Below are 13880 nucleotides of genomic sequence, written 5' to 3'. Positions count from 1 at the left end.
ACTGGAGCTCCAAAAATCACTGGGGGGGCGGGGTGGGAACAGACCCATATATACATTACCTGAGCTATAGAAATCACTAGAGAAAAATCAAGCCCATATTTATTCTACCTGGGCTAAACTGGGCAAGCTCCAAAGGGGCCTAGTAGTGCCAAACACAAAAAATAGGTTAAGAATGTATCTATAATGCAGAGCACTCAGGGCATCCTTGTATAATGTAATTACCCACTAAAGACAAACTACTGACAAAGTTCACAAAATACACTTGCCCACCACCCAAAGAAACAGTTGGTGGCCACAACAAACAAAGGAATTTATTACTAAGAAATGAGAAATAATCTAATAATGTAAAGTATCTTTAACATAAATACATTTTAAATGTTCAAAAGAAGTAAACAAAGACACTGGATCCCTAAACCGAGATGAACACAGTATAAACTGTACGGCTAATTACATATAAACATTATTTATTATAATAGGCATGCTGTGATACATAGCACTGAAAAGAAATCTGACTTCTTCCTTTAATACTAGTAACATATTGAGATCTACAGAAAAACAGATTTGGAAGTTTTACTTGCCTTTTTTTTTCCTGGTAAAATTATCAACATTAATGAATAAAAAATACTATCAATATATTTTGAAGCATTCCTTAAAGTACCTTTTATTCAAATATGAAAGTGTGGTACTCTGGGAAACAATTCTTTCAAGAACAGAAACCCAGGAAAACACAACTTTTACAAGGCTCAGAGTCAAATACATTGGTCTCCAAAATCAGTGACAGTAAAATTTACCTTTCCAAAAGAACTTTGTAAGGGCACACAGTGTTACAATAACAATTTGAAATATTCTGTTCCTTAAAAATTTTTTCAAACTATGATGCTTGGGAAAAAGGCTTTTGATGGCATTGATCATTTGTTCCTAATTTTAAAAAAAAAGATCTATCCAGCCATAAAAATGTTAGAGGGGTTTGTTTCAGGATTTCTTCTAAACCATGCAACCAAGGACAAAGTTGGGGACATTGTAGTTCTTGATAACTGTTCAATTTAGACATTACCAAAAGCTACTTAGCCATATAGAAACATTAAACAGGACTTAATTATCATGAATAAAAAAAAATCAGAATTGGTTTTGTTTTGGTCCCTCCTTACATTTCTCATCTGATCCCCTAATACTTTAATTCCTTTTTTTCCCCACATATCAAGAACACAAGTCAATTTTTTTTAAGTACCAAAAACAACATAGCTATGTCTCATATAGTATATATATTGTAGCTGTAAGAATTCAAACTAACAGGTTAGTAGAAAACAGAAATCTGTGTACGTACACAGAAACGAAGTATAGTTCACTTCCTATCTATCTTATCTCAGCCTATTACTATAAGCCAAAACAAAATACAAAAATCCTCATCTCTGCATGGTACCAAGGATAGGATTCAAAATATCTTCACCTTTCTGTAATACAGATCTATGCGATCAGAACCAAATCTTTTTCCTCTTCTAAACTGTAAAGTGCTTAATTTGGTCTAATTATATTAACGGTCATAATAAAGCTACAAACAGGATAATTATTTTAGCTCTGATATATTACCTCCTGCAAGAACATTTTTATTTTGGTATTATAGTAATTTATACTAATTGATTATAGTATTTATACAATAATACAATATTTGATATAGATCAGCTTCATTTGTAGTATATTTCACTAGGGTAATCTATCTCTGTTCACTATAGAATGGGGAAAAAAAAGAACAGATTTGCAATCAGGTAAGCTTGTATCTGACTGTAGGGCTCTGCCATTTTTTAGTTGCATTGCCTCTGGCAAGTCACTAAGAAAGAGGAATAGCTACGAAAGTCAACATCCAAATAAGGGGAATTTCAAAGAAAAGAATACAAAGAAAATGGAAGAGATAATGTTTTTTTAAAAATTAGGACCACCCCCCCAATCCTTAACACATGAAATTTCCAACTTGAAAAGAACCACTACATTTCCAGCAATTTTAATGCAAGAAGATGTACCTCAGGTCATACTATTATGAAATTTCAGAACACCAAGAATAAAAAGAAAAGGCCAAGGCTTTCATGAAAGGAAGAAAGAAAATAAAAGATCCTGTATAAAATACCAGGAATCTGATAGTAGATTTCTTAAGGTCAACAAAGGATGTTATATAAAAATACAAAAAAGTTTTCAAAATTCTATAGGAATATAATCTCCAAGTAAGAATTATATCTGCAGAAAATATATTATTCGGGTGTTAAGGGTAGAATAAAAACACTTTCAGAAATACAAGTTTTCACTACATTTTTGTTTGAAACAAAACTATGGGAATGCCTCAAAATCAAGAGGATAAACCAAGAAAAGAGATGAGGAAGTGGGAATTGGGAGATAATACACAATAGAGAAAAATATCTAAACACAAGAGCTGTGTGATAAATCAGGTCATACTAGAGGATTCCAGGAAAGAAGTCTCAAAAGATACAGTAATATAAAGGAAATAAAAGAAAAAGAATACCTACTATAAAAAGAATACCTACTATATTTAAATATTGAGAGGATACTTTCAGTTCAGCTGAAGAGTTTTAGAATGAATTAGTAATACACACACACAAAATGAGGCGATTGAAAAACTTAGGTAAATTAGTATCTTCAAGAGAAATTTTAAAAGTTACATCGTTCTTGATCTGTGTGGTAGTTACATGTACGTGTGAAAAATCATCAAACTATACATTTTTATTTAGGGCATTTTCTCATTACGTGCAAATATTTCAATGAAAAACTTTCTTAAAGTACACATTTCCTAGCTCTATCCACTGAAAGGCCAAGAAACAATGAAAAAAATTATTTGAGAAAGGAAACATGACCACAGTACCTTATGTGACTCTGGTGTATGTAATATTTGTACTAGGAAAATGTGTAATTATGATAATGTAAACACAGAATACTGACTAACCAAAAATTATGATATAACTATTTTGAAAGGAAAAACTGAGGGAAGGCTTGGGGTTTGAAAGAAAGTTAAATCCACATCTTTCATAGCAGAGATTCAATATAATATTTAGAACTGAAAAAGCAGAAACACCTACATAGGCAAATTACTTAGAAACAGAGAGTTTAAAAGCAACATACAGCTAAGGAGTTGAAAATTACTGCCTTGGGAAATGGGGAACTGGAAATGAGATACGGTGGGGCAGGCAGGTATCAGCAGTTTATCTTGACAACCCTTGCAGTGATTTGACTTCTTAAACTGCCTGTCTGTGTTAATTTGAGGAAAATAAAAATCATATTTAAAAAGCCAATTTAAAAAAGAAAAAGTTTATAGCTGTAACAAAAGCAGCATGACATCTTAAAGACTTTGGGGAGGAAATTATTTTCAGCATCAATAAAGTAATGCCAGAGAGAGCATACAGATAAGGAAGTAATATATAACACTAAATCAAACAACTATAGTAGGGAACTATTCAAGATAAATCATTAAACTAACTGAAATTAGTATCAACCTCCCTCTACACTGGAAAGACAATTAGTCTTTATCAGAGGTATATAGGAAACTATGGTTGCTAATTCTGCTTTCAGAAAGTTGCCACCTAAGAAAAAGTTTCTATAATCACTTCCCAATGTTTTTGAGTGTTTTTAAATATCAATATCAACATAAGATATACAAACATAATACAAATAATACAAACATAAGATATTTAATAAAATACTCAATACAAAAGAGCATGTAGATGATCCAAGCTTTATGTAATATATATATTCTGGGAAATTTGTTATGTATCTTACACAGGAAAAGCACTGGTCTAGCAGCCAGGAAATCTGGCATTATTTAACCAGTACTACTGCTAAGAAACTCTGGGTAAGACATTTAACTTTTCTGATTCTCAATTTCCCCATAAGAAAAATGCATAAATTGATTAGTTAACTTATTGGGATTCTTTCTAGAATCCCATTCATTGACTTGGCACCCCATCTCCTACACCCCAGGCAGTATTCCTTGGCTCTTCATCTTCCCAACTTTAGGTCTCACAGCAAATACTCCCTTAGAGAAGACTTGCTTAATTACCCATCGAGATCTAAAATTGTCTCATTTATCTATTTAATTATATACTGTCCAATTCCCCTCACAGAGTAAATTATTCAAGGACAGGTACTACTGAATAAATACTACAGCATTTAAAATTTTGCATATAGTAAGCATCAATAATTCTTTGACAAAATACTAGCCTTTAAAACCAAAGGAATAATTATTAGGACACTGGTATAACTTTTTGTGCAATGCAGGCCTCATTTCTACATCCTCAACTGGGTCATTATCCTTCAAGAATCTTGAACACCTCCAGTGATGACAAGCTTATTAATTCATGAAGCAGTTTATTCCATCTCGGGACAACTCTACCCATTCAAAAACTCTTTTTTATACTAAGTCAAACCTCTCTCCATGTAATTTCCACCCATTGTCTTTTGGATTAATGCCAAATAAATCTAATCCCTCTTATATATACAGACCTACACATTTCAGAAAATAGTTGTAAATATTCCCTACATCTCTTTTGCAGGACAAGTATTTCCATTCCTCTCAATGGTCGTCCAATCTCATCCTTCCCTGACCGTTTGGAAATTTCCAATTTATGAATTTTCATCTCAAAACATCAGAACTTAACACAGTCCTTCTTCCACTTGCTTTGAATAGCCTAGAGTCATCTGGCCTAGAGACATCTTTCTTAGTCAGTCTAGACATGATACTGTTATTCATGAAAGCATGATTATTCTGATAGAAATCATGATTATTCTGATAGAAATCTCCAGTAATTTTCATAAGCACTGCTATGAACACAGGATCTTCCATTTTATAGATGTAAAGGTGTTTTCTAAACAACTAGTTGCAATATTTTACATCTGTCCTAGTTAAACATAATTTTGTTACTTTTAGTATAGTGTTCTGTGCTATTTTAATTTTTGAATCCCAATTCTGTACTTCAAATTCTGAAAATCGCTCCAAATTCTTTGCCATCAACATATTTGATAAGTATGCCTTCTGTGACAACATCCAAATTACCGACAAAAATATTTACCTAAGCATATTAAACACTAAGTCCCATAGCATAACAACATAAAATTAGCAATACTGGTTGATTTTTCTCTGGTTTATACTGATATTATGTGTGTTTCAATGCACAATTCAATGCACAATTACAAATATGTAATTCCCCAGCAGCTTCTTATCTGTAAAAATATCATGAAAGGTATTATGTGCATTTCTAAAATCAAGATGTACTGCGAAAATATTTTATTAACATAGATTGCCTTTTTAAATATATTTTTTAAGTTTTTATTTAAATTCCAGTTAGTTAACATACAGTGTAATGTTAGGTTCAAGTGTACAAAATAGTGATTCAACATTTTCATACAACCAGTGCTCATCACAGCAAGTGCAATCCTTCTCCCCATTACCTATTTAATCCATCGCCCTACCCACCTTCCCTCTGGTTACCATCAGTTTCTTCTCTATATAGTTAAGACTGTTTGTTGCTTGGTTTGCCTCTCCCTCTCTCCCTTTTTCCCCCCTTTACTCATTTGTTTTAAATTTGTTAAATTTGTTTTAAATTCCACATATGAGTGAAATCATATGGTACTTGTCTTTCTCTGTCTGACTTATTTTGCTTAGTATAATATATTCTAGCTCCATCCATGTCAATGCAAATGGCAGGATTTCAATCTCTCTCTTTTTTTTTTTTTTAAGATTTTATGTATTTATTTGACAGAGATCACAAGTAGGCAGAGAGGCAGGAAGAGAGAGAGGGAGGGAAGCAGGCTCCCCGCTGAGCAGAGAGCCCGATGTGGGGCTCAATCCCAGGACCCTGGGATCATGACCTGAGCTGAAGGCAGAGGCTTTAACCCACTGAGCCACCCAGGTGCCGCCAGGATTTCTCTTTTTTATGGCTGAGTAACTTTCCATTGTGTGTGTGTGTGCGTATACACACACACACATATATATACAGACATATACATACACACCACTTCTTCCTTATCAATTCATCAGCCCATGGACACTTGGGCTGTTTACATAATTTGGAAGCAGATATTGCTGCTATAAATACTAGGGTCCATGTATACCTTTGAATTAGTATGTCTGTATTATTTGGGTAAATACCTAGTAGTGCAATTGCTGGGTCATAGGGTAGCTCTATTTTTAATTTTTTGAGGAACCTCCATACTATTTTCCACAGTGGCTGCACCAGTTTGCTTTCCCACTTACTCACTTCACTTGATATATATATACAAAAAACATATATGTATATAAATCACTATTTATAAATTATGTACACCAAATTTAATCCTGTGGCTAACTAACAACATAGGATATGATGTCAGTATTACCAGCACCCAAAACAAGACTTCATATATTTTCATGTTTGGAAAAAACAGCACTTAATATGAATGGATATAAATTTTGTTCTAAGTCTGGATATCTTTGAAAGGAAAGCTAAGAATGAGAAACCAGCATAATCAAACCAAGAATATGTTTTCATATGTATGCAATGGATAAAAAAACAAAGCTATGTTAAATGTTAATCCATCTAGAAGCCTCAGATATTTTAAAATAAATTCAACATTATCTATATTATTTCAAGCCCTCAAATGGAATCTGCCCTGTCACTATACTGATTTTAACTAAATTATGCATATTTAGCAAAAGGAGTTTAACATTACATAGGCCAAATTAACTGGGAACAGTATCTTTAGTAGTAAGGGCATTTTCAGAGTGTGCTTTTACTTCTAAAACTTGAAGATATGGCCAAATCTTCCACTCTAAGATATATCCTCTGTATGCACAAAAATCTATTATGTGACAGTATCATGACACTGAAGTACTTATTTTGGGGGCTACTGTATCTTTATCATTGCTTTCTTAGCTACGTCACTCGACCAAACAGGACTCACAATAGGCTCACGAGATGCACAGTAACTTATAAATTATTTTACATTACTTTTCCTATTCAGTTATCTTTATGAGGAAAATCTTAGTGATTTCTCTAATTTTTCAACCTCTTTTCAGAAAACTAAGAGGATTTTTCGGGAAGACACACATAGCTATGTGAAGCCAATTGCTATTGAAAGAAAATGCCGAACTTATTTGTTTGACACAATTATTTTTGCTTCTTAAGAGGAAAGGTATGATGAAAGACCGACTTCAAGAACTAAAGCAACGAACAAAAGAAATCGAACTCTCTAGAGAGAGGCATGTGTCGACTACAGAAGCAGAACAAGGGGTGTTTTTGCAGCAAGCAGTTATTTATGAAAGAGAGCCTGTAGCTGAGAGACACCTACATGAGATTCAAAAACTACAGGAGAGTATTAACAATTTGACAGATGATGTTCAAAAATTTGGGCAACAACAGAGAAGTCTGGTGGCTTCAATGAGAAGGTTTAGTCTACTTAAGAGAGAGTCTAGCATTACAAACGGGATAAAAATCCAAGCAGAACATATTAACAGAGGTCTGGATGATTTAACAAAAGAAGTTAAAAAGTCAGAGGCTGAAAATGGTCCATCGTCAGTGGTGACAAGGATACTTAAATCTCAGCATGCTGCGATGTTCCGCCAATTTCAGCGAACTATGTTTACATACAATGACACAATAGCAGCAAAGCAAGAGAAGTGCAAGACATTTATTCTCCGTCAGCTTGAAGTTGCTGGAAAAGAAATGCCTGAAGAAGAAGTAAATGATATGCTTTATCAAGGAAAATGGGAAGTTTTTAATGAAAGCTTACTTACAGAAATCACTATCACTAAAGCACAACTCTCGGAGATAGAACAGAGACACAAGGAACTTGTTAATTTGGAGAACCAAATAAAGGATTTAAGGGACCTTTTCATTCAGATATCTCTTTTAGTAGAGGAACAAGGAGAAAGTATCAACAATATTGAAATGATAGTGAACGGTACAAAAGAATATGTTAACACTACTAAGGAGAAATTTGGACTAGCTATAAAATACAAAAAAAGAAATCCTTGTAAGGTATTGTGTTGTTGGTGTTGTCCATGCTGTGGCTCAAAATAAAGAAGCTATTTTAGACATTTTTTCCAGTTTGAATGAAGATGTCCCATGTTTCAGTGTCTTTTTTCATTTTACAGATCTTCACATACTTTTCATCACTACTGAGTCATGATTTTCCTCTATAGCCCCTACCTGCTATAACATCAGAAACTTCTAAAGTCAGTGACAAAGCAAGCCTTCACTTATTAAACTAAAAGTAGTATAGTTAGTTAATTTAAAACTCACAGGTTAACTACTGAAAATGAGATCGTGATCTCAACATTTCTGTTCAGGCATCAAGTTCTAGTATATATTTTTGTTAACTTTCAATGCCTTAACAAAATGAGTGTCAGTAAGAGACAACTGCTTAAACAATTCTAATCAGGTGGCGATAAATTTCTTCTGTCCCTTCTAAACTTGCACTATAACCTTTTATCTAGCACCTTACTGACACTTGTTTATAATTGTTTCTAAACTGTTTATCACAGAAATTGAGAATATTAAGTATTATTTACTATTCACTGGCATAATTATTTCCAGATGATTTATAAAATAGTAATTTTCTATTAGTATTTATATCTGCACATAGTGCTTTTAAAGCAAGACTTAAGCACAGAAAGATTCATAGCAGAGTAACACATCACATGTATCACATATCATTTTCATTGTTATATTTTAAAACTAATCAGAATCACTCTAGGGCACCTGGTTGGCTGGCTCAGTTGGCATAGCATGTGACTCTTGATCTTGGGGTTGTGAATTCAAGCCCTATGTTGGGTGTAGAGAGTACTTAAAAATCAGATAGAAAGAAAGGAAGGAAGGGAGGAAAAAAAAAGGGAGGAAAAGGAAGGAAGGAAGGAAGGTAAGGAGGAAAGAAGGAAGGCAGGCAGGCAGGCAGGCAGACCCCTGAGTAGCTCAGTCAGTTCAAGTGTATGTCATCAGCTCAGGGCATGATCTCAGGGTCCTGGGATGGAGCCGAATATTGGGTTCTCTGGCGAACAGTGAGTCTGTTTCTCCCTCTCCTTCTGCCACTGCCCCATGCTCATGCTCTCTTTCCCTATCTCAAATAAATAAAACCTTTTTTTTTTAAGATTTTATTTATTTATTAGACAGAGAGAGAGGTCACAAGTAGGCAGGGAGGCAGGCAGAGAGACGGGGGAAGCAGGCTCCCTAGCAGAGAAGCCCAATGCAGGCCTCGATCCCAGGACCCTGAGATCATGACCTGAGCTGAAAGCATAAGCTTAACCCACTGAGCCACCCAGGTGCCCTCAAGTAAATAAAATCTTAAAAAAAAAAGAAAAAGAAAAACCCTAACCTAAGCAACAAAACAACAGGATACTTAATTAGTTGAACATTTCATATATATTTTATTCACACACTCAGTAGTTACTAAAAGTAATTTTTTTTTCATTTAAATTACTACCTTAAAGAGAAAAAAAACTAAGTGTTAGTGGTACAATATTAGGAAATCTACGGGTAAAATTACTATGAGCACTTGGGCTCATATTCTCACCTACTAAATTATATCATTTTCTGTAATCAAAAGCTTCATGTTGCCTGAATTCATATGATGAGACACTTTAAAACTTGCTCTCCTAAACCATCTCCATCCAGGCACAGCGGATCATCAACAATAACTATTCATATCCATCATCACATTTACAGAACATTAATAAAGCACTGCATTAGCTGCTTTAAATGCATCATTTGAAACTCACATGACAACACAGATACTAAAATTCTTATTTACAAGTGTAGACATGGATGCTCAGAAAGAACAAGTAAGCTGCCCACGGCCTAACTCCAAAGCCCACTTTCCTCTACACCAGTAGCCCTCAACTTTTGCTGTGCATCAGAATGATCTGGAGAACCTGTGAAAAAACCCCAGAAGCATTCCCTGGCCACACCCTCAAAAATTTAAAAAGTCTGGGCTGATGCTGATGCCGATGGTCCCCAAAAAACACCTTGCTAACAACACTACCAACAGGTTTTTCTTTGTTGTATTGTTTTTATATAAAGTGCATTCAAGTGGGGAAGAGAAGGATGGCAACTTCTGAAGCTTTCTTATGCATAAATTATCTAGGAAGTTAACCAGCTGAGAAGCTTCACTATGAACAACAGCTGCAAAGAGTGAGGTTGATGCCAGTAGAGACAAAAGGAAGAATTTAGTAAGGAAGTTTGGAGGTAAATCAACAATATAACTAAATAAGTTTGATGAAGATAACAGCCTGGTAAGGTTCCACTGCAAGAAGAGAAATCTTAAGCCAGTGGGCCCTATACATAGGGTGAGCAGGGTTTTCAGATGGTAAAAATAGTTAAGTTAAAGGACTCACCACTACATCTAAGGACCACAGGATTTAATGACAGGCAGTCCATATTTGCATACTTAGAGAGTTTCTAGCAATCTCAAAAGGGCCCAGGTTCTCCTATTTATTATTTAAAGGTCTAACTTGGTAAAATGCATTTTCCTCAAAATCTAATGACAGGATAATATGTAACTTTAGTTAACTTCTCAGCACTTACAATAAACAGGACTCAAAGAAATTTGCAAATGTTCTCCTATAATACTGTCTAGAAAAAAGGTGACTCAAGTAGGCATATAAGTTAGAGAAAAAAACTCTTCTATTGGAAAAGTAATAATAAAACCCTGGTTATTGCTTTTCCTAATATGGAAACTCACTGCCATAGTTTTTAACATTTTTTGGTCATGAAATCCTTTAGGAATTTGATGAGAGCTAGGATCTGCTCCCAAGGAAAAATGCGCATGCACTCAGGATCAGGTATGTGATTTCAGAGCGTTCTGGGAGGCCATAATAGGTGCAAAGACCTCTGGGTCAAAAAATGCTTTTTATTCAAATGTTCATAACACCTAGTAGATCATATCCGAGATATTATGTTTTCATCCCTGAGTGAAACTCCTCTATATTACTTTTGTTGCAAAGCATCTAATTTGCAATGTTTGGCCCAAAGTTAGGTCATATAATTCCACAAAAAAAAAAAAAACCAAAAAACAAAAAAAACAAAAAAACAGTATGTAATGAGAAAGTGGCATCATTCCAAGAGTTCAAATGTGCTAACAATTATCCTGAGAGGAAATTTTAGCCTTGGATCTCCAGAGTTATCCCAGTTTTCAGTATTAGGAGATTCAGCCATAAAAAAGGAAAGCTTCAGCTCAGTTCCTTCCAGAAGTAATCAACAAATAGGGCCTTATATTATTTATGAAGAATTTCTTGGTAGGTGTTGAGCTTGAAATTTGGGCTAACTGCTGGGAGAGGGTTGGGGGGGTTGTGAAATAGGTAAAATTTCCAGCTATAAAATAAGTCATGGGAAGGAAAAGTACAGCATAGGAATAGAGTCAATAATATTGTAATAACTGTATGGTGACAGGTGGTAAATACTTATCATGGTGAGCATTTTGTAATGTATATATAATTGTTAAATCACTATATTGTACACCTGAAACTATTATTATATATCAACTATATTTCAACTAAAAAAGAAATTAGGGATTATGTTGATTCTAGTGCTATTGATACAACTCTAAAAGTTATTTATTTTTTTCTATTGGAGAGGCCTTTATCTGTCCAGAGTATCTAATCTTAGTTTTTAAAAAATTAAGTTATAAACTGTTAAAGGAAGAGTATGGAGGAAGTACATAAGGGCAGATAATATAATTCATACCTTATCAGAGCATAAGGTAAATCTCTATTATAGCTAAAAGAGTAAAAGGAAAACTCTAGGTAAATAAACAGGTTAACATGATTCCAGAGCAGAACATTTGAATAGCATCTATTTTGACTCTCTTTAAACACTTTTACTTTTTTACTCAAATGGATTCTTATAATACCCTACAGTATGGTTCATATGATTATAGCAGCTGAATACAAAAGCAGAATTACAATATTTTACAGGTACTTTTAATATAGAAGAGGCATTTAGCCACTAAGTCCAAAGAAGTAGAGTGATTTGCCAGGGTCATAAACAAATTCACATCAGCTTTTAGAATCCAGGTTCCAGACTCTCCATCTTCTCTCTAAATCCATGGTTTTTCAACTTTTCACCACTATTTCAGAGATTTTAATCAAAATATTATACTCATTAAGTAGTAAATGCTATGGAACAGTAAAATAGAATTTCTGAGCTAATAAAACACAGAAGACTGGTGATGTTCTATGATTCTGACCTTTCAAGAGAGCCCTCAAGTCTGACATGAAGTGAAATTTGGCTGAGGCTTCATTTTCAATGACGCCTGCTGTCAGGCTGGTGTGCACAGGCAAGTCAGGCCAGGACAGAGACTGCCCAGCACCATCTACTGTGATCATCTAACTTTGCTTCCCATAACATGAATGAATCCTGGCTCCCTCAATTTGTAATTTTGTGATTATAAATAATATTCTAATTTTTCAGATTTATTTCTGTTGAATGGCTGAATCTTCTCAGAGATTTTATATTGTTTGCTGTTTGTTCATCATTATAGGGTAGAAAGGGAAAGTTATCTAGGTACTAAAGTGACTTCTGAGAGGCCCTGTGGGTCCTAAATCAGCTAGTTTAGGCTCAGACAGGGATGAAGAGAAGAAATTAGATGTTGTCACTGAATTTTGCCCATGATAGGTCCCGATGTTTGTGGGCTGGAAGGAAGCAGCTAAGTGCAAGAAGGGACACTGTAGCCTGCCTCCTGATGCAGGTACCCTCCCGCTCTGTCTCCACAACCCACCAGGTCCCAGCACTAAGCTTAGCAGGGTTCTGCCAGAGGTCATTCCCACTTATTATCCAAGAGTGTATTTTAAAGAGCTCTCATAGTCTTTATATATTCCACATTGTTTCACTTGTTAAAGCATGTACCAGTTTTGTAAAACATCAAATTTTCTTGTAAAATATCAAATTCTATAAATTTAAAAAACATCAAATAAAGAAAAAGGCTCCTGCTAGCAATTTAGATGGGCAAGAATGCAGGGAGACTGCTTAGGAGACTGTTTCTCTCAGAAACACAGGGGAGAAGTGCAGATGGATTACAGAGAGGATTACAGAGAAGTAGAGACTCAAAGGATATTAAGACAGTAACATCAATAAGAGAAACTACTTGTCGGTCAGAGAGAAAAAGGTAAACAGGAGAATTCCCAAATATAGGTTTTGTATAGGTATTTAAGAAGGATTTAGAAACTTATTAAAAAAAAAAGTGGGGGTACAGGGGCCCCTGACTGGCTCAGTTAGAAGAGCATGTGACTTCTGATCTCAGGGTCATGACAGTTTACTTAAAAACAAACAAATAAATTAAAATATATATACATATTTTTTAAAGTAAGAAAAGATGGGATACAAAATTTTATATATTATACGCAACTGTAAGCATTACAGATTTTGCAAAGATGTGTGTAGGAAATGCATCAAAATGTTAGTAGTGATTGGCTCGCGTGGTTGATCCAGTATTTTTGAACTCACTCTTATCTACATGTTTATTTATTAAGAATGTGTACTTCTTAGGGGCACCTGGGTGGCTCAGATGGTTAGACATCTGCCTTCGGCTCAGGTCATGATCCCATGGTCCTGGGATCGAGCCCCGCATCTGGCTCCCTGCTCGGGCGGGGAGTCTGCTTCTCCCTCTCTCTCCCCATTGTCCCCCCTGCTAGTGCTCTCTCGATCTCTCTGTCAGATAAATAAATAAAATCTTTAAAAAAAAAAAAAAAAAAGAATGTGTACTTCTTATACATTTTGTATATTCTTGAAGCACACTCATTTCAAAAAGCAGTTTACCTTTATTAACAAAAAATCTTTGGTTGTAAAATACCCCTGGAAAAAAACTGGTCAAATGGGGAACCATATTATACTTCAGAAGCAAATTATAGTATCCAT

The 13880-nt window shown here is 34.7% G+C and overlaps 2 protein-coding genes across 3 annotated transcripts in view; one reads left to right on the top strand and one right to left on the bottom strand.

The window, feature by feature from the left end:
- Positions 1-13880, bottom strand: part of ARL13B (ARF like GTPase 13B) — a 75464-nt gene that overhangs the window by 36437 nt on the left and 25147 nt on the right. The gene's annotated exons all lie outside the window — the stretch shown is intronic.
- On the top strand, positions 7112-8083 carry STX19 (syntaxin 19). Its single transcript, XM_080828295.1, has one exon. It carries the CDS (start codon positions 7170-7172, stop codon positions 8052-8054), a length of 885 nt encoding a protein of 294 aa, XP_080684421.1. The 5' UTR covers positions 7112-7169; the 3' UTR covers positions 8055-8083.

This window comes from Martes martes (assembly GCF_963455335.1).
Source record: "Martes martes genome assembly, chromosome: 1".
Classification (NCBI taxonomy): Eukaryota; Metazoa; Chordata; class Mammalia; order Carnivora; family Mustelidae; genus Martes; species Martes martes.
Note: the sequence above shows the minus strand (reverse complement) of the source record. Positions and strands in the feature narration are given on the sequence as shown.